This window comes from Protopterus annectens, chromosome 6.part0 (assembly GCF_019279795.1).
Source record: "Protopterus annectens isolate FY-2018-M chromosome 6.part0, PAN1.0, whole genome shotgun sequence".
NCBI classification, from domain to species: domain Eukaryota; kingdom Metazoa; phylum Chordata; order Ceratodontiformes; family Protopteridae; genus Protopterus; species Protopterus annectens.
The window spans coordinates 287747611-287769225 of NC_056737.1; the positions used below are offsets into that span (position 1 = coordinate 287747611).

At 35.6% G+C, this 21615-nt stretch overlaps 1 protein-coding gene across 1 annotated transcript in view; it reads right to left on the reverse strand.

Annotated features, from left to right (window-relative positions):
* The window catches only part of LOC122803823 (neurexin-3-like), a 2450564-nt gene that overhangs the window by 973891 nt on the left and 1455058 nt on the right, over positions 1-21615 (reverse strand). Inside the window, exons 6-7 of the mRNA XM_044073508.1 lie at positions 2317-2618; positions 89-112 (exon numbers count right to left, since the gene is read on the reverse strand). Coding sequence (XP_043929443.1) covers positions 89-112; positions 2317-2618 — 326 coding nt within the window. The remainder of the gene's footprint in view (positions 1-88; positions 113-2316; positions 2619-21615) is intronic.

A 21615-nucleotide genomic window follows, 5' to 3' on the forward strand; every position in this document is an offset into this window, starting at 1 on the left:
GAGGGTGAGGGAAGGGAAAAACACACGGCAAACCCAAAAAAAAAGAGACAATAAGAATGATATCTACCAGACAATGTAGTTTGTTTACCATAGCGTGTCCAATGCCTGAGTGCTTTGCGGAAAAGGGGGAAGAAAGGAAATTAAAAAATTGTGAACAGAACGATTGTTAATTAAAAAAATAAAAACAATGATGACTATTTAGGGTGTTAGTACATTAGCTGGTTAGGTAACGGTTAGTAAAAAAATGACACATTCCATGGATGTTAGTGTTAGTCTTTCAAAGCATGTTGTCCACACAGGAATGATGCAAACAATTCTACAAGGAGCAAACCCAGACATACAATTTGAAGTCTGTGCTTCTATAGCCCCAGATTTCTTTATTTTTTCTTCCTTCCACCAGTACATAGCACCATAATCTGTTCCAGTCACAACTACTTAGTTTTTGTTCCAAAAATCAGCAAAACAAAAAAAATAAATGCTATAGGTTCAGGGTACCTTATAATCAACTAAATCTAGTGTGTATGTCACAGCTACTGAGCTCACATTTCTGTTACCACAACAGTTGGAATGTAAGGATTTTCAGAAGCTGGTAAGTTAGATACCAGTCAATTTCTAATCATATAACTAAAACTGTCCATGGAAATTATATGAAGACATTAATCAGCTTCAACTTACATCGTATAGGCTCTTCAATGCAACTTCATGGGCTTGTGATGCTTTTTTGCCCTAAAATGCTCAAATTCTATGGGAATTGAATACTTATAGTCATGCACACAGAAAAACAAAATAAAATAAAGAAAGCAAAAAGGAGCATAATTCATCTATCATTTTGTGAGCAAGCAAACTGCCCTGTTAATTGTGATAGAAATGAATCACTTTTTGCAAATGAAAATCACTAACAACAATTCCATAAGCTACTACACCTACCAACTTTCAACTCCATGAGTTATTGCTCCTTCTAAACATTCTGCAATTCAATACTACCCCTAGTGTGTACTCCAACAGAAATTAAAAAAATAAATAAATGCAATATGTAAATAAACACACAATGAAACACTACTCCACATTTCAAAATCAAAATGTGAACAAAGTCAAAAACTAAGGATAAAGACCAGATAACCTATCAAATTGAGAAAGAAGTCACATGCTTCGCCATGACTAGAAAATTGCCATTGCTGCTATGACTGTGATTGTGTCCCTCAGCCTCACTGAGCATGCTCATAACAGTGGCTCATTGGTGTTCTGGTTTTGTAGTTTTAATCTTACTAGAGCTATGCTATGTACCCTGGTAGCTTGTAAATTATAGCAAAACTGCTGACCTAGGCTGCACATCAGTAGTAGAAGACAAACACAACAGCTGAATACATAACAAGTTGCTTCATTTTCTAAGTGTTAGCTGCAATTGTAAGACATTAGTCCTGTATTTACTGACCCCAGCAGCGCACCCCCTCCATGCTTACATCCATTGTCTAGTCCTGTAGCTGAATATTTACAGAAGGATTCAGTCTCTTCGGTAGCCATCTTGCTTGGGTGTGATGGACACCTGACCAAGATGTCTGCTTAAAGAAGCAAAGAGTGAAGTAAAAGATGTGTAAAAAGGGCATTAGGAATTTAGAATTTCTTTCCAATCTTCGATTCAGAAATGTTTTACAGCAAGCAGAGAACAAAATAAATAATGTGACAATCAAGCAACAGAATTACTGAGAGAGAGAGAGAGAAAAGAGAGAAAATACTTTAGGACATGCTTTTGAAGGGTATTCTCAAATTAAACTGAAAATTAAAAAGAAAAAAAAATAATACAGCAAATAGTTACTGAAAGACAGGCAGACAAAACAGAGAGAGAGAGAGACAGAGTTAGAGAGACAGAGCAAGAGAGAACTGCAATGTACTTTTCTAAGTATATTGTCAAAAACAAATTTAAAACTTAAACCTGTGACATAACTTTGTGAGAAATGTTCAACTTAAATACACAGATAATGGTAGAACAGAAAGTAATTTAGTATCTCATAACTGTTTGAAAAGACAAAATGACAACAAGGTAAATATAAAACAATGATGCGACACAAATTAGAGGGTTATAAAACATGAAATGATAAGTAAAAAATCAAGATAGAGAAAAGGTCAGTAAATGTTTGGGTCCCAAAATAAGCACAGTGGAATCCTGGCAAAAATTAAATTATTTTAGAGACGCTAGAAGGGGATGTCTGACCTGTGTGTCATGTACCAAACTAATAAAATAGGGCAGATTCTGTGTGAGTTAGTCTTTATTAACTTGTCACCTTGTAGCCTTCCCCATAGCTGCCTTGCCATCATTACCTGTCGCAGGTTGCGTGTCACTTTTACTTCATGCCAAAGGTTGTCATTGAATTTCTGATTCATAGGTTCCACAATGGCCTCAAAGGCACCAGACCCAAGGTTGATGACCAGGGAAACGGCTCCATCTTTCAATGCCAAGTTAACATAGTCAGCTGACTTGCCCGTGTGCAGAATCAGTCCATTCCGTTGCTGGGTCTTGAACGCTAGTGTGATCTCATCACTGCTGCTCTGGATAGGGTTCTGGGACAGATCGTAGCATAGGTACTCGGATCCTCGAAATGTGGCAACATTTTCTTCTTTTGCTGTATTGAAAGAAATGTATAAACGTACTTAGCATTGGCAGAGATAAATGCATGTGAATTAACAGTATCATTCCAATATTAACCAATCAATACATTAAAAATTCATTCAGGAAAACGATTGCTTTCTATTATTGTTTATCACTCAGAAATGCATTCACCAACCTCTTGCTTTTAATATGTATGAAACTAAAAGTGCAACATTTTCAAAAAATTGAAGTTAGAAAGGTGTTTGCTAAATAAATGTGACAGTAATTCATGATAGGTGTATTTTTTAAACATGTGCTTCAAGTTTTCCTCTTAGGATGTCCACTGAAAGCAGGCAGTAGCTTAGTCAGAGAATATTCATCAGACAAAGAAATGAATAAACAGATAAATAGATGAGTTTTCTTCATTTGTAATATGCAGATCAGTAGAGACATTTAGTGAGTGTCTAATATCAAATTATATACAATGGAATTTACTGAGTTTGTTTCAGACAACTTTTAAGACATTCAGAAGTATCATCGAATTAAATGTAATCTACTCTGATTTGCTACAAAGGTGGAATATCGAGTCATTCTAAAAGAGGGCTCAGTAAGCCCTCAATATGTAAATACACACATTCACACAAAGGCAGTTTTTTAGCAACCCCTGCCCATTCCCAGAGAAACTGCCAGCGAAATAGCCACTCTCTTTAACTCACATTTCATTGGCATAATAGCTAAACTTACCACTCTTTGCCCAAACTACATCTAATACTAACCCTCACCCATCATCATGCCCCTCACATGATACCACAACCCCCTACATACACACCGTTTCTTTCTCCCCCAGACCCATCACTATTATAACAAAACTTCTTCTAAAACTTAAACTTGACTCCAGTGCCCCCTGACAACTTACCCCCAGAATAGCTCCAATAATAGTTAGATCCATAAGAATACTTTTAATACATTCCTCCAAGAGTTGTATTTTCCTACTATTTGGAAAAACGCATATATTCTTCCTCTCCATAAACATGGCAACAATACAGATATCTCTAACTTTCAACCCATAGCTATTCTCTCCCCCTCTCCAAAATTCTAGAAAAATGTATCCATTATCAACTTTTAGACTACCTGCTACTAAATCATCTCCTGTCCCCAACTCAACATGGGTTTTGGCCAGGTCATAATACAACCACAGCTCTCATTTCCTTTTATGGACACAGCCAATCAACTGTGAAATGCGGACAAATTTGTATCCTCACTCTTTCTCGACCTCTCAAAAGCTTTCAATATGGTCTCCCACCCTCTACTCCTCAGCAAACTCTCCAATCTAGGTATCTCCCCCAACCCTAAACTAGTTCACCAACTATCTAAAAAACAGAAAACAATCAACTAGATGGCTTAACTAATTTTCTTAATTTCTTGAGTCTTCCACTGGAATTCCCCAGGGCTGTATCTTAGGTCCCCTTCTTTTCAGATTTTTATAAATGACTTGAACACCACTCTTAAAAATAGATCTGTTGTTCAATATGCAGATGATTCAAGTATTATTTGCTCTGCTAAATCAACAACAGAACTTTTGCATATAACCCAGTACACCTTTACTGCTACTGAAATGTGGATGGCCAGTAATCATCTAGCCTTAAACCCCAACAAAATCAAATTGCTACTGTTTACTGTCATGAAAAACCTCTCTGGTTAACAAGACTTATTTCATCATTCGATCTCAAAACAACACCATCATAGAAGTTGTGACTCACACTAAATATTAGGAGTTATTCTAGACGAAAACCTGACTTTTGACCTCCATATCCAGAATAATATCAAAAAAACAAACCAAAAACTAAGTACCCTTTATAGACATAAACACATTCTGAACTGTGCTACAAAGAATACTCGTCCCTTAACCTTTATCTTACCTTCTGTTCTGTATGGTGCTCCTCTTCTCACCAATATCCAGTCCTCCCTAAAAACCAAGCTTGAGTCTTGTTACAACAAGGTCGCCAAGTTTTCTACCGATGTAAAATACTCTTCCCATCACTGCATCTCCCTATAATCACTTAACTGGCTTGAACTCCCACATTATCTAACCTACCTAAAACTAATCACAGCACACAAAATCATTTACAAACCCTCAGACTGCCCACCCCTTTCTTCTGTTTTAACCCTCTACCACTCAGATTTGAAAAACAAATGCTTCTGCAAGTAAACAAACCTCACCTCCCAACTGGAGACATGCTTTATTCCTTCACAGTTGCCAAACTATGGAACTCTCTCTCTACAGCTATTAAAGCCTCCAGCATCACCTCCTCATTTAAAAAATCTCTGCAGCAACTCTACTATTTGGCAATGTAGATGCCTCCATTCGCATTCATCCATGACCTGATTTCTCACACCTACAGTCATATTCACCTTAGCTTACATCCGCACCTCTCAGATCTCCCTTTATCTCCATTTAAAACACTAACATGGTATCTACTCAAGCCTAACATTCTATCTATGCCTTCCTTTATATTTATAACTTTTTTATCAAGTAAAAAAACAACTTCACACTTGCCTGCACTATAGTGTGTGGTTGATACTCTTACACCACCTTGTAAATATTTCCATAAGACAGCTTTCATCTCTATGTTATCTCTAAATGTATATGTCATCATCAAATGTATGATTACTTAAGTTAGTACGTATCTTAAAACTTTAATAATCTGTAAATATTGTATGATTACATGCTTCCTTTTCTGCTTTGTACAACACTGTCTTTTTTTAACTGTGTTTCTGTAAAATACTGCCTGTATTTGCTAACTGTTTTGAGTTCTATGTACTTTTATACTAACTGACATGTGGAGTTTTTCACCCTGGGCCTCCACTGAAAATGGGCTTGTTTGGCCTAGTGGACGTTCCCGGTAAACAAATGCCAATAAATAAATACATAAATAAGTAAATTATGGCAGGTTAAGACATTGGGCAAACCCATCTATGTCTGTGCTTCAGTTTACTGTACAGCTGTCCTAGCTGTAACTCAGCTGTAACTCAGTGTATCAGCTCATGTCACCTGGCTACTTTGTTTCCCACACATGTACATACACATTTGGATTTATGCACTTGCCTCGAATGCCCACATCTCCAAACTACAAACTTTTACCAGTATTTGAGGAGGATTTAGATTCTCCATCCTTTCCATGTGGACAGCAAACCGGTGGTAACAATGACAATTTATTCCAGTTAATTTTTAAGTTTAACTGAAAAAGTTACCGAACTGCAGGAAGCAGTCTACAACCTTCAGAACTCTAATAGTTCCGGTAATAACAGAGCTGGATCCAGTGCAGGGAACTCTAGAGAAGTAACACTTCTGGTGGTTCGTGGAGTTGTTTCTAGTGGGGCTCATAACAAGGAAACTATCCTACTAGGAACTGATATTAGTGGCACGAATAGTTTGGAAAATCGGACTGACAACAATGGAATTAATTCCGCATTTGATCGTTTAAAAGATTGGACTAAAAAGGAATATGCATTTTTTGGTAATAACAACCAAGCGGACAAAAACAGTATGGACAGTAGGTTAGTAATTCTTGAAACTAAAATGCACAAAGTGTGGGCATTGCAATGTGACAATTCGTATTTAAGGGAATGTATTGCTAGAAGGCGGGTTCCTATGGGCCTCCGTATGTTTAAATTTCCAAATGGCTTGAAAAAAGGGGTAGCCGAATGTGATGAATTAATACAAATGTTCAACTGACATGGGGTCGAACTGATGGAATTTATTGTTAACATTAATAACAAAAAGATAAGTGAATTTCTAAAGGAAATTGATGATGCTAATAAAGTAGTATTAGATGATGTTTGTTTTAATCAGTACTGTTTCAGGTATAATGTTATTTTTGATAAAGTAGAAAATGAACTGAATAACAATATTTTTAGGAAAAAGAAGAAATTAGCAAGGGATGAATTTGAATATAAGAACAGTTTGGCTTATCCTTTTCTAAAAGCATACCTGGGTAATGATTTAGGTAGGGACTATACACAGGGGTATGGTCAGTCCACTAATGTGAACGGTGTTTTGAACAGGACCAACATTAATGATAATGAATATGATGTTGAGTTCCCACCACTTAGAAGGTCAGAAAGGATTTTCAATAGAAATCAATCCAGACAGGAGAAGGATTTTTTAGGCCCAAGGGGGGAAGGAGGGGTAAGACAAAAATTCAGGAACTCCCCCTACAGGATGAAGAACAGTTACGATTAGGTTCGATAGACAGGTGTGGTGAGGAAGATAATGATGATATTATAAACTATGATGGTATTGTTTTTTTGTACAAGGGTTTTAAAATTTACAATTACGCAGATTTTCCAGTGTGTAAAGACTTATTTTGGTTATTAATGAAGAGAATGAAATTCGTCCCCTCAACTAAGGAAGAAAGTAGCAAAATTTTAACGGATTTTAAGATTTTTGTAAGAAAACTAAATTTAAAGTTTTTGAATAAAGACAAAGCTAGCTTGGACACTAATAGGAATTCAGTAACAAATAAGAAAAGTTGCTATAACCCCCCCCCCCCTTTTGCCTATTTTGTATTCCTTTGAAAATGTCAGTTGTCAGGAGATTTCTAAAACCCTGCAAACACATAGATACAGGAAACACAATCTCCCTTTGGCTGAGAAAAAGTTACTCTTTGAGTTAAGGGATAACCAAAATGACAGATTTATGAAACCCGACAAGGGTGGGGGTATGGTTATTAGTAACGTTGAAGATTATAATAACAAAATTACTAGTATGTTGAATGACAACACTAAATATGAGGTGGCCTCTAGGAATGAAATTCACTTAAGTTATAGAAAGATAAAACTCCTTTTGGAAGACTCCTTATTTCAAGGAGTCATTAACAAAGAAGTTTATAACTTCCTTCATGTGGAACATCCAGTTATACCCATTGCTTTTGGAATCCCTAAAACCCACAAGAACTTGAAAGATCCCCCCTATAGGCTTATAATATCCAACCATAACAGTATAACTTACCCCTTAGGGGGTTTTATAGACCGGATGGTTAGACAGGCCTTGTTTCCCATAGAACATGTACTTGTAGATTCATGGGATTTTTTGAGAAAAGTGAAGAAAGAAATTTTCACTAACAAGATCTATTTTTCCACTATAGATGTAGTTGATCTTTTCACTTCCATTCCTCACGATGTAGGACTGGAATTTTTTAATGACGTATTAGTGAATAATACTAATTTAAGTGGGAACATGATCAACTTCATTATAGAGTTAATGGAGATAGTCTTGAAAAATAATTTCTTTACATTTGAGGGGTTCTACAGACATGTAAAAGGGGTAGCGATGGGTAATAGCTGTGCCCCTATATTTGCAAATCTTGTTATGTATCAATGGGAGAACCGTTATGTGTTTAACTCTTGTTATAAAAATGAATAGTGTTTGTATCTAAGGTTTTTGGATGATTCGTTCATTTTGTGGAAAGATGAAACACTCTTTGAACCTTTTCTTGAATATATTAACAATATCTGTGATTACTTTAAATTTACAGGTAATGGCAAACCTAATGAGATTAATTTTCTTGATGTAAAATTATTCAAAGATTTTCATAATAATAGTTTTCAATCTAGGGTATATAGAAAACCCACTTTCTCCAACGACTATTTGGAATACTCCAGTAACCATCCTCCATATACTAAGAGGAATATAGTTAAGGAGCAGATGGTTAGAGTGGTAAGAATGTGTTCCAACTTGACCCTTGTTGAAGATGAAACTAAGGTACTTATGGATATGTTCTTTCATAGGGGTTATCCATTGGATTTGTTAAAGAAAATTAGAGATCAAGTTATGGGTGAGTGGAATGTTAGGTACAAACCATTACTAGGGGCAGGTGAAGAGGTAGTATTTAAAACTTATAGTGGGTTTAAGGATTTTTCCCAGGCTATGGTCCTTACTTATGGTGAAACCTCTTATGAGGTGAAAAAGATTATTAGGAACAATTGGGCCATGTTCAAGGGAAATAGGGATGTGTTGTCTGTTCTGGGTCCTGAACCACTATTTACTTATAGAGTTAACAACAACTTGAAAAATATTTTGGAAAATAAACCAGTTAAGAAAAATAGAAGGAATGGTACCCATAAATGTGGGACCTGTGAGTATTGTAACTATATTCTAGAGAACCCCAAGATAAAAGTGGGTCCTTATGAAATAGAAGTGTTTTTTGCAGCAGGTTCATGTACCACTACTGGTGTTGTTTATTTAGCTCTATGTACATCCTGCCAATGTTATTATATTGGTGAGACGGAGAGGAAATTAAATCGTAGAATATATGAACATTGTTATAGCATTTTGAAAAAGGACGAAAAAAATGCTTTATATAACATGTTAATGCCAATCTGTCTCATAGTTTCAAGTTTGGTATTTTGGAAGTGGTCAATCTTGATTTTAGAGGGGGTGATTGGACCAACAAATTATTAAGGGCTGAAACCAAATGGCAACTTAAACTAAATGCTGCAGAATTCCCAGGTATAAATGATGCTATCAGCATCAAACCTGAGTTAAAGTTCAGAGCTAGCAAATTGTAATGTAATATCAAACAACTTTTCAATAGTTGTTACAAATTGTGTGTTTTCTGCTAAGGATTTTTTCAGGAAATCTTATGTAAAAACCCTATACCAGGTGTTTATTCTATACAGAAGATTTTCAATGACTGTCTTTTTAAATGTTTGTTAATTGGTAAATTGATTTCAATTGATTTATCAAGGAACATGTATAAAAGGTGATGGAATGTTTGGCACTCTTGTCCTGATGAAGTCATTTTGATGAAAGCGCTTGACCATATTTTTGTTTTTACATCCCAGTGGTTTTATAATAAAGTGTCGCCTGTGGCGTTGGGGACTAGTTATTGGCTCTGGAAGTGGATGCTTTTGCGGTTGTACAAAACACAAGTATAAAATTTCAAACCTTACCTACATACACAGAGACACACACACACACACACACACACACACACACACACACACACACACACACACACACACACACACACACACACATGTATAAATACATGTTTGGAGTCAGGCTCCTCTGCACCTCTCATTTCCCATTCCCTCCTACATCTGTCTTTCTATCGATACATACACCAACTCCAAAATCACACAACAATGGGGAAAAGGCAACATCTATTCCCTATTATACTGCAGTCCCACTGAAAGTATCCAAAACATTGGCTATACAGAACATTTGAAATTTGTAATATGTGGCGAAAGCAACAGACTCCTTATATCTATCCTGACTAGTTATTATATGCATATGCTTTGGTCATCTGAGTCTTTGCATTGATATTGTCAGAAATTAGCACTAAATAAGCAAATAGCTAGTCATATAAGCCATTCATTGCAGCAACTGTACCTTCTGCAAATCTGATGGAAAGGAAAATGCATGATGTTTGGGACCCAGAGGCATTCTGCCATGATGAAAGGCAACTGGGACATTACCATAACAAAGAAAAAAAGCGGACTTTAAGACAATATCCTCAATGGAATATATCCTGTCAGCTATAACTGAGTCTTCCGTATACACATAAACAACTTACATACAATACTTGGTCTACAACTGGCCAGAATCCTTGTTTCCCCCTTGAACAAGGGACCTGCAACAATCTATCCCCCACCCCCACCCAGCCAAGGGGCCAGCAGCACTGTATCCTCTTTCAAAAGAATCAGGATTTCTGTAATCCTCACATCAAGGTCTCAACACCACTATATTTCCCTGGTCAGGGTGGCAAGCATTACTGTATCCCCCCAAGTCAAAGACAACCATCACTATAACACCCAGATTAAGGGGGTCAGTTTCATTGGTTGCCCCATAACACAAGTTCATCTGCTCTGTGTCACAGACACTAGCGGCCACCACCACTACTGTAGCTCCCTAGTCAAGGTGCCAGCATCACTATTTCCCCTGGCCAGAGATGACTAGCTGCTCATCAACCTAAGAGCTAGATTCCCAAGTGATGAATTAGTAAGACCAGTCCAGTTCATGTCACTTCACAGAATTCTAAAAATCAAAACCATCTCAAAATGTAAGAATAATAGCAGGCAAGGGTTGACAGGTACTGTAATATACCTAATCACAAGCACCTTTAGTTCTTGCCAACCTTTTCAAGCTCTAAAGTGTTCAACTCCTAAATTGAGCAGGGCTGTACATAACATACCTGATGAAAATTTGTGTCTACCCTTCGCACTGTTAAACCTTAAAAGCTCTTTGACTGAGGACAGTTTTTTATACTACTCACTACCAATACACATCTTGCTTTAGCAACTGCTCCCAGTATATTTCATATATTAGGATACATAATAAAGCATCATGTCTCCTTTAATTGACACACAACATATCATAACTAAAGTATCAATCACCAAACTCGTATATGTACAAAATCACACAATGACATTACATCAAAACTTTTGTAGAGGAACCCCATGTTGAAGATCTATTCAAATGCATCTATATATATATATATGGGTCTAGGACTATTCACTGAAAGCACATTTCACTGAAACACATTTGACTGTGCACAATTCACTAAAAGCTCAATTCACTGAAACACATTTCACTGAAAGTTATATATGGCCTTTTCTCCACTGTAGTGCGACCCTGGAGTTAGAATATATAGTAAGAGGGATGGGGAGCACTGCCCCCCACCTATTTTAAATATTTTGAACTATACACATGGATACTTGCAATTTTAATAAATTAGTCTTTTCTAAACTTAATATATATACACTCTATGTGGGGGGCTATGCCCCCCACACCCCCTTACTATATGTTCTAACTCCAGGGTCGCAGTACAGTGGAGAAAAGGCCATATATAACTTTCAGTGAAATGTGTTTCAGTGAATTGTGTTTTCAGTGAATTGTGCTTTCAGTTATTTGTGCACAGTCATTTGACTTTCAGTGAAATGTGCTTTCAGTGAATAGCCCTAGACCCATATAGATACATATATATATATATATATATATATATATATATATATATATATATATATATATATTTATTTATTTATTTATTTTTATTGCATGTGTGTGCTTGTGTATACATGCACACATATAGATATAGTTATAGATATAGATGTATAAGTGCGCACACACACACACACACACACACACACACACACACACACACACACACACACACACACACACACACAATGTATATATACATACGTACTACCTCTGACAAACTTAGGAAAAAATTAGAAAGTTTAAAACAAAAAATTCAGCTCGTCCCTTTTTTCTAAATCATGTGATCTCTGAGATTCCATTATACAGGACCTGTGACAAATCAACATCTGATGTACTGAGAACTTTACAATGTGAAATCCTTTATTAAACAGGTTCCTTAACTCCAATCTTGACATGATGACTTGCAATAAAACAAAATTCTCCTTCCACATTAGGATTAAAAATATGGGACTGCATTCCAGCAACTTCTGACCACCTCACTTTAATATACAAAAACTCTTAAAGTATTACCGAATGCCAAATATGTACTAGTGCTGATAAATAATTAATTTGTTTTCAGATGATTTGCTGGTCTAACAGATCTGAATAAGGTCAGCAAGTATTAAACTAACACTTAGGACATTTATTCTAGATGCATGGCATGTTCATAAGTGCCTAATAAATATATATTTTTAACAAGGACATGGCTGAAAAGGGTCCTAGTGATCTGATGACTTATCTATAAAATAAAATAAATAAAAATACATGCATGTAGAAATGCACTTGCTAGTTGTCATAGTAAAGAGCTGTATGTTAAAGGGATATGTGAAAGATCTTGACCCTTTTCATGATTTGCATGAACATTATCATGTGATCCTTGGGTATATCAAGGAACTGCAGACTTTAAAGGGGTCAAAAGTAGCACTCCATGGAATCTGGATACTAAAATATTAATAAACCACTCTTTTGTGATGTGTCATGCGAGATATGTATATTGATGTTCATAAATAAGCCTACTGGGAAAAAAAATCCCCAACAAAAGAGAGAGGACGTCTAGATTTGTTTGCATTATAAAAGATCGGTGTGTCCTTAGGTAAATGGCACTTATGTGCGCCTTTGTGCAAGTATTAGACATTGTGCTGGAATGATTTTATTTGTTCATGGATATTTGGTATGCCTCCCAGGAAAACATGTAAAACAGATGTCTTGAAATGTTTTATTGTGCACCATTCAGCATTTTACCTTTTTTTTTTTCTGAGTATGTCCTCAATGCATTGATTCAGGAACTTTTGTTTTCAGATTTCTGGTACTGTAACTCCATACAACATAATGTTTTTCTTGTCTTTTTGTTAGTTTGATAATATGCAATGTACTGGTTTACTGTCTTGGATTAGCTCTTAGGCTTATGTCAGTTGAGTAAAAAATAATACGAGTGAGCAGACATCATAAAATGAATAAGTGACTCTTAACTAAGTTAGCCACTGTAAAGAGGATGTTAATTTAATGAGAAAATGTAATGAGGAAACCCTAGGAAATGTTTTACTATAATACTATACATAACAACAGTGTGTATATAATTAAAAATAACAGTTGTATTTGCCATAAAGTGCATCATACAGCAATCAGCATGGGTTAACTAATGAAGTAAAAGATATTTATGACAGCTAATCTACCAGTGTTTTATATAAAGTTTTATATCTGTCATCATATAGACAATAAATGAAATCAGTATCAAAGTTGTGCTGTTACTTTCATTTGGTGGAATAACTTGCCTAGTTTTCCAAAGACTTAGATTCATAGATTAGGACTAAGCTAACTGCCCTTGCAAGCCATTTTAAGCTTAGTCAATTATCCCTAATGAGACTCAAACCCTGCACTTTGTGTTTGTAAGGCAAAGACCTTAACCATTAGGCCACTCTCCCAACCCTTACATTGATGCAGTACTGTTTCTCATATTTATATTGCAGTGTGAATAAAGTATAAAGCTGTAATAGCACATTAAGGAGATACTGTTGTTTTAATCAAGACATTGTGATTACTTGTAATTGGATCTGGAAATAGTCTGTACATCTTATTTCAATACCACTTTATTAATAACTGCGGTACCCAGTGTTACAGCGGCAGATCAATCAACAGCCAGTCAAAGCCAACAGCAGCAGCAGCTAGGCATGAAAAGGGGAGGCATTTAAAATGGCATTAATGCATAATCATTAGGAAAAGGGATGTTGTGATCCACATGGAATTGCATGTATAAAACAGCACAGCACCTCCTCTGAAGAAGATTTTACAAGTCTATTTTTATAACAAACTGCCTTTCAGGTCTTTGTTATAGTTTATTTTAAGCTTTTCAGTATGACACAATCAGACAAAATACAATATCCTGAAAAATATCTCTACACATCTAGAATAAATGTATTTTTGGAAAACTCTTATGCCTAGATACATACTAGGTTTTACATTGTTTTTAGCAAGATATAAAACAGGGAAAACATCTATAAATATGTTATAATAATGAAGAGAGTTCACTAGCAGCAGTTTGTTTTCATATAGTATCTAAAACTTCAGAGACACTTAGACCACAGGTTATTTTTAATCTTATTTAGTATTATACATATGAACTGGGATTCATAAGGTACCCTAAACACACTGACTAGTAATGTGTTATGGGTTACAGTTCAGCTATACACTGTAAAACACAGCATAGACTGAGCAAATCAATACTAAATTCTACTCAGCTCTATGCAGTAACGTGGTATAGATGTAATGTAGTATAGATGTAATGTGCTATAGATGTAATGTGGTTTAGATGTATACCTTTTACTCTGCATATGTTCCACAGACCTGCAGTGTTGAACAGCTGATTTATGCAAGGCTTAAGTTTATGTTCCGGTGCCATTTCATAGATGTAGCTGATTATTGCACTCATTTGAATACCACCAGCTGTAGATTGTGTTGTGTCTGTAGAAGAGTACTGCTCAAACTGGTAGTACCAGACTGGCATACTGGTAGGTACCATCACAACAAAATGTTCCTGGAGCACCATGTACCATCTCCCTTTAATGATACAGGTAGTCAGCATGCATGGCAGCAATTAAGTGAATGGAAGAACTGCTGTGCTTTAAGTGCCAAATCAACATGCTGTACCCTATAAAGCCATAGCATAAAACTGACTTCAACACTGCATGATTCTTCTGTTCTATTTCTAAGGCCAGTTGGAATGCTTATGAGTGCAGCATTGTTCCCTGTTGTTTTAATGCAAAATGGTGTAAGCCCCTTATGTCTTACTATGGTGTGCAATTCAGTTTGATATGAGAGATGCATGAATCATTCCAACAGACCTAAAACTGTATGCAATGAGACATGTAAGATTGGCATTATCAGACTACAAACCATAATGTGTATCACAATAATGTGAGAGACTTAAAATTCATTGTGCTATGACAGTTTTCTTTATTATACCTGGCCAGTTTAACTAAAAGTTTACATTTCCTTGTTTACCTTTATGATTTCCAGACTACTATACCCATACAGGTCTAATATCAGGACTTCTAAAAATAAAACAGGGCTACTTTTCCTGAAAAGCTACAAAATGCAAGCTTTAAAGAACAGCTCTATGCAGATGTCAAGTTTTTCTCATTACAGATTGCTTTCCTTTCCCATTAAACTAATTTTCAGTGCATCACATACAATAAAAGTGTTATTTAATTAGGTTTTCTTTATTTTCCTCACTGTATCTGGTTGTGCAGTTTCTCTGGTTACCATATTAGTTTTCGTAAAATTCTCAGTTTTGTTCCATTTTTAATTTGCATCTGATAAAACATATGGCCCAAATCAAAAGTACTGTCAATATGTTTGTTTTATTAAAGGGGGGTGGATGATGCAGAAAGATTTTCAGCTCTTGTTGAGAAACTGAGCAAGTATGGAGTAGGGGTGTGCAATTATGAAATTCAGACTTTTTACAAAAAAAATTCAGTGCAGTTGTTTGCAGATGAAATAATATTTGTACCACAAAGGTCTGCTTTAGAACTTGGAAGTAATGAAAATTAATAGGAGTTTTCTGAAAAAAATCAAGTGTCACTATTTCCAGAGACAAAGAAAACAATAAGTCAGACAACTACCATTAAATGTTAGTGGAAAGAGAACCCTGAAGTTAAAAGAAGGGTAGTATAAATTCATGTTAAGGGGACACACCATGCTTTACGTGAAAAAGAAATTGAGGCTGAAAAGCAAAATTACTTTAGCATGGTAGCTTCAACCACCCCATTTTGTGACAGAATGAACCGCAATGTAGTACTATCTAATCACTTTAGGTGAAGCATAGGGCATTAGAAATACAAGCTGGTATATTAGTAAAACAAGAGAATGGGGCACAGAACTGAATACACTCCAGGCCAAAATAGACACACTAAAGTTAACTCTAAAACCAAATCACATTATCAGTCAGTCTGAACTTAAAAACTTAAATACAAAATATGTTGAAATACTAAATCTTAACATTTCAATAAACATGGAAAAACTTAAACTTCAGGCATATTCAGAAAACCCTATAAGCTTGCATAGACTTGCTCTTAGATCAAAGAAAATGAATCATATCAAGGAAATTATAATACATATAAATAATAAAAAAGAAAGAAGGAAGAACATATATTAAAGATATTCTTGTGGGCTTTAAAATATTTTATGAAAATATAAATAATAATGCAAACAACCTAGATAATGATGATATAGTTAAACATTTCTAAGGTAAAATATAAATAATAAAATAAGTAAACAAAAGAAAATTAGAGACCATTCACTTTAACAGAAATAAAAGATCAAATAAAAAAGTTAAAAATAATACAGCTGTGGGCTTAGATCGTCTTATATCAGGACTAAATGGATGATGCAGTTAAAATATTAGATAAGGTCTACAGAGAAATAAAAACAACTGCTGAAGTTTCCCCATCATGGAAATATTCCCTTATATCACCTATTTTAAAACATGATAAGGATCCTACAAAGTGTTCATTATACAGACCCATTTCACTTTTAAATGTGGACTATAAGATGTTCATGTCTATTTTAGTTAACAGAATTAATCGATTTATACCTAAAATAATTGACAATGATCAAACTGGGTTTATTTTAAATATACAAGAACAGGATAATACAATAAGAATACATACATTAATAGACCATGCAGATAAAAATAAAAAATAACTTTTTGCCATTTGTCTCAGTTTAGATAAGGCTTTTAAATCAGTTATTTGGTTGTACCTGTTTAAAACATATACATTGAATAGTTTCTTACCTGAGCTAATTGCATTCATTTCTAAGTTTTATAATTCTTGTGTTTGTGTTAAAATAAGTTCTATTCTTTCTAATTTCTTTAAATTATAAATATTGCACAAGAGAAATTTAGATGGTGAACTCAAAACTGAAATGGCTGAAACAGAGAAGTTTGATTTTATTAAAGCCTAACAGCAGTAGTCATGTAATGTGTGACTGAACAGATTCTGCTATGATTTTGTGATGTACTTAATTTTTTAATGCAGATCAATAGAATGTTAAAGCATATTTGATAGCAACATAAGCATTGCTAGTACAGCTTCTCGAAGGAGAATTTGTGATAATTTTACCTTCTGATTTTGTCAAAAATGCTATATTTAACTCTTGCTCATTTTTTGCTGTTTTGTGTTGGGCAGTGCAGTTTTACTTGTTTTCTAATGATACATTTTTGAGTTTTAGTTTCTTTAGTGTGAATGATTGGTGTATCAGATTAGTGTCAGTTTTTATTATTATTATTTAGTCCTTACTTAGCTGCTGAAAATATAGAATATGCTGAAATGAAAAGACAATGGCTGGGATTCAAAAAAAAAACAAACACAATCACCAGCAATGTATCAGTGCCCAACGGTACAACATGGCATAATGTGATTTACAGAGATGATGAGGCTGCATGGAGCGATCTCATTAGTAGCTCATTAGAATGTCTATGAATTACAGGTAACTATGCTAGTGTCCCTCCTGCCAACAGTACAATTGTGCACACACTGAAAGGCATCCAGACAACTGACAGCAGATTTGATTCCTAGAAATATATTTGAATAAGATTAATTTCAGTGAATCATATTTACCTCAAATAAATTAAAAACACTTGGAGACATTTAGACAGAGATCATAGCCAAGTTGGTATTCACAATTTTACATATCGTACACATTGCTCAGAGGTGATCTGTGTCTCACCTACAAGGCAATATTGGACCCTGACCTACTAGAGATGCTCCATATCCATAAGTCTAACTCCTTGCACATTACCCACTTTTGGCTAGACTTGTAAGGGACCCAGGTCCATTAGCCTAGTAACCTCCTATGATCCTATGTCCATGGCCTCTGTGATAATATTATTTACATTTTTATGTCTGTGTGAATCTTATGGCACACATCAACTAGGAAGCATTTCTTAAGTCAGGTGTACCTCATTGTATCCTGCTAAGCAAACTCCATTTGAGTGCTAAGTCAGCAGGCTATCAGGTATCATTTTGTTTACCTTGCTTAGGTGTAACGAGATACTATATAAACACAAGGTAAATGTATGGATGTTTACCAACCCACTCTGAATTTAATATGCTTCAGTTACAAGTGAAACACAAGTATTTTATTCACTTTCTACACTTTTTTGTTAAAGTGCTTGAAGCAGTGCTGATAGTAATATCGTTTTTATAACTATACCCTGCTTGAATAGAGTGGGTAGGATAAAGCATAACATGAGTGCACTTACTAGGACTGATGCTCATTCAGATCTATATGTTGAACCAGCAAGTGTGATCAGCCTTCACCCAAATGACTAACATGAAAGACAGTATAGCTTTACATATATGCCATCTGTAACTCACTGAGGAAAAACAAGTGCAGATAAGGAGTGTAATATCATCTTATTTTTGTTTTTGTAATTTGCTTTAGTCAGCAGATCAACAGTCTTACCCTATTCAAGAACACATTGGTAGCACTTAAATAAGTGCTTAGTTTTGTTTATTTTTCATATTTTGTGTACAAAATGACAATTTGACAGGAAAGGTATTTTTATAAGGACATTGAAAATTGCTGAAATGGAGCTCTTGGACAGATTTTGCATGTCAGCTGTGCTGTACCGGGATTTATTACCTTGCTTGTGGTCTCATTTACTATATAAATGCTAATGTCATTCTGACACTTGACATTCAAATTATTGACAGGAATTGTGCTTTCCAAGTGACCTGAGCCCTGTCCAGGAGCCTGCTCTGACCACAGTAAATATGGTATCAAATATTAACTGCTCAGAACAGCAGTCATGGGCTCTTTGTATTCCTCTGTGTGGTTTCTTTTTGCAATATACTGACAGAGTATTATAAATGAAGAGGGCCCTGTAGTTGCATTTAGCTTGCAAAGCCTCAAAATGACCAGTCTTTCAATTTTATCTGCCAAATGAGTTTCTAGAAATGTTGATAAAATGCCAACTAAAATATATCTGCACATCTAATCAATGTGTAGCTATTGTCTTGTAAGGGACCACAACACTGCTATGGTAATTTCTTAGATTGTGAAAAGTATACATATCCAGTCTACCATAATGACAGAGAAAACAAAAAGAATCACGTATTAGAAAATTAAAAAAAAAATGTTCAGGTGTATATGTTACCAAAAATCACTATTCGACAGTGGTACAGGAAAATAACTTTCTTGGGTGGGGTAAGTCTGGGAACCTTGTTGGCTAGGCTTACATAGGCCCTTGGGCCGATAGCCTACTACCTACCTATGAACCTATAAAACAGGACACTGACAAAAAAAGATTACAATACAAAACTCTGTAAAATATCCCCAACACACACACACACACACACACACACACACACACACACACACACACACACACACACACACACGAACACTCTGAGTCTATTACTCTGATATTTGTGTGAATCACATGGGCATAACTTTACCATCCACTGAAGTGATTAACATACCACATCATAGGTTCATAGGTGGATACTAGTCTCCTCTATGTAGTATGTATGCTACTGAGTACAGTGACAGTGACTTCAGTCTGTCAATGTATGACATGTGCTGAAGACCCTGAATTTTCTTGGTTAAAAATCTCTGAGGTCTGTCAAGTTACTGCAGGTGTCTGGTAAGGTTCATACCAAAGGAAGCATTGTACTCAATTATTGGTAGATGAAGGTCTAGTGCAGGGGAGTTATAACCTTTTTTCCTCTTGAGGCAATGCCTTTGCTAATGAGGTGCAAAATGTAGACTGCCTTCCTTACCACAGTAGTCACATGGGGGTCAAAGTCTGGGCTACTGTCAACTTGCATTCCCAAGTATCTCACTACTGAGTTGTTACTTAGGATATTACTATTTATATGATAGTCTACAGGGATATCATTTTACTGAAGGGGATGGTAATGCATTTTTTAGCATTGTGTTGGAGTCCATGGCTTTGGAACCAATCATTGTTTTTTGTAAGTCCCTCTTGAAGCATACTGACATCGTTTGGGGATTCAGTGATTGCACCTAATTTCCAGTCATCACCAAACTTAGCCAGCCACATCTGCTCTGTTTTGGCCTGAACTTCTGAGAAGTATATTCCAAACAATAGGGGGCCCAGCACTGACCCCTGTGGTACCTCAGTGGTGACAGGTCTGCTGGTTGAGATAAAGTCACCAACTTTGAGTGAGTGTGATCTATCGGTGAACCAGTTAGCAACCCACCTGAAAACATAAGGGTAGATATACCTTTCCTTCCTCCTTCCAGGATAGGCATAGCCATCCACCACTGCCAGTCTACATATACCAAAGCTGCTAATCAAACCTTGGTCACCTGGCCATAGCTAGAGCCTTATCATCATTATGCCATGGCATTGGCTAACAACAGTCTTTACAAGGTTAAGAGAATATATTAATCTTTAGCAATCAATTAACATTGTTAAAATATAAGGCTTCTTTTGTAAAACCATTAATCCTCCACGTACACGAGGAACAGCCATTTCATCATCTGTGAGGCTGCAAATAAATTTGATTTTGTACCATTGGGTACATTGAGATATTATACCATGGCAAACTTTTATCTTTGCAAGAGAAAGGACTCATTCTAGCCACCCTAATCAAAATGTTGTTAGAAAGTACAAATCTGAACAATTTTTGTATTTTATTTCTATCCACAACTAATTGAATCATCTTTGTTGCATGATAGCAACAACCTAATATTATCACTTGTGGTTTTTAAAAAGCAGTTGCCAAAATAGTAACACCAATAGTTAGACAGTTGAGTTATTGCAGAGTCTTCAAACCTCATATTACTAAATTTTACTAAATTTTTTACTAAATGTACATTTTACTAAATTGTTTGGTCAAGAATGATATGTCACTGAAACAGCAGTAGAAATACTAATCATACATTTAAGGAAAGCTCTACCCAAAAGTCAAGTTTTTCTTTCCAAAAAGTGTTTTTCTTCCTTGTAATCCAGCACTAAATACTTCACATACAGAAAAAAAAACATCATTTAATAATCATATTTGCTTTCTTTCCTGTATTTGTCTCATCAGTTATGTCACAACAGCTACTAACAGTGGCACGTTAATTAAGTTAACTCACTTATCCTGACTACAGAGCCGTTAAGAAAACAATGACATTTAAATGTGCCTTATCAGTTACAGATTGTCAGTATCACACCTCAGATAAATAGTGCAATCTGGAGTCTGAAAAATTCAGGGCTTTCAGTTTTAGTTTTCAGATGCAAATATCTCTTGATAAAACTTAGTGCCACAATGAAGAAAAAGCAGATATGTTCAGTGGCGGCTGGTGACTTCAAATCAAAGTGGGGCTACAGGAGACAGCTGAATGGGTGGGGTCAATGTGAAGGGGTGTGGCCAGCTAGAAAGGGGAGGAGCTATGCTCAAAACCACAAAAACTAAATATACTGCCCTGGGTGCCAAACCATCATTATTAGAGTCCAATCAAGACAAAATGAAGTGTAGAAGAATAAAAATATTTCAATGCATTGGCTGCATGACAGCTTAATATATAGATG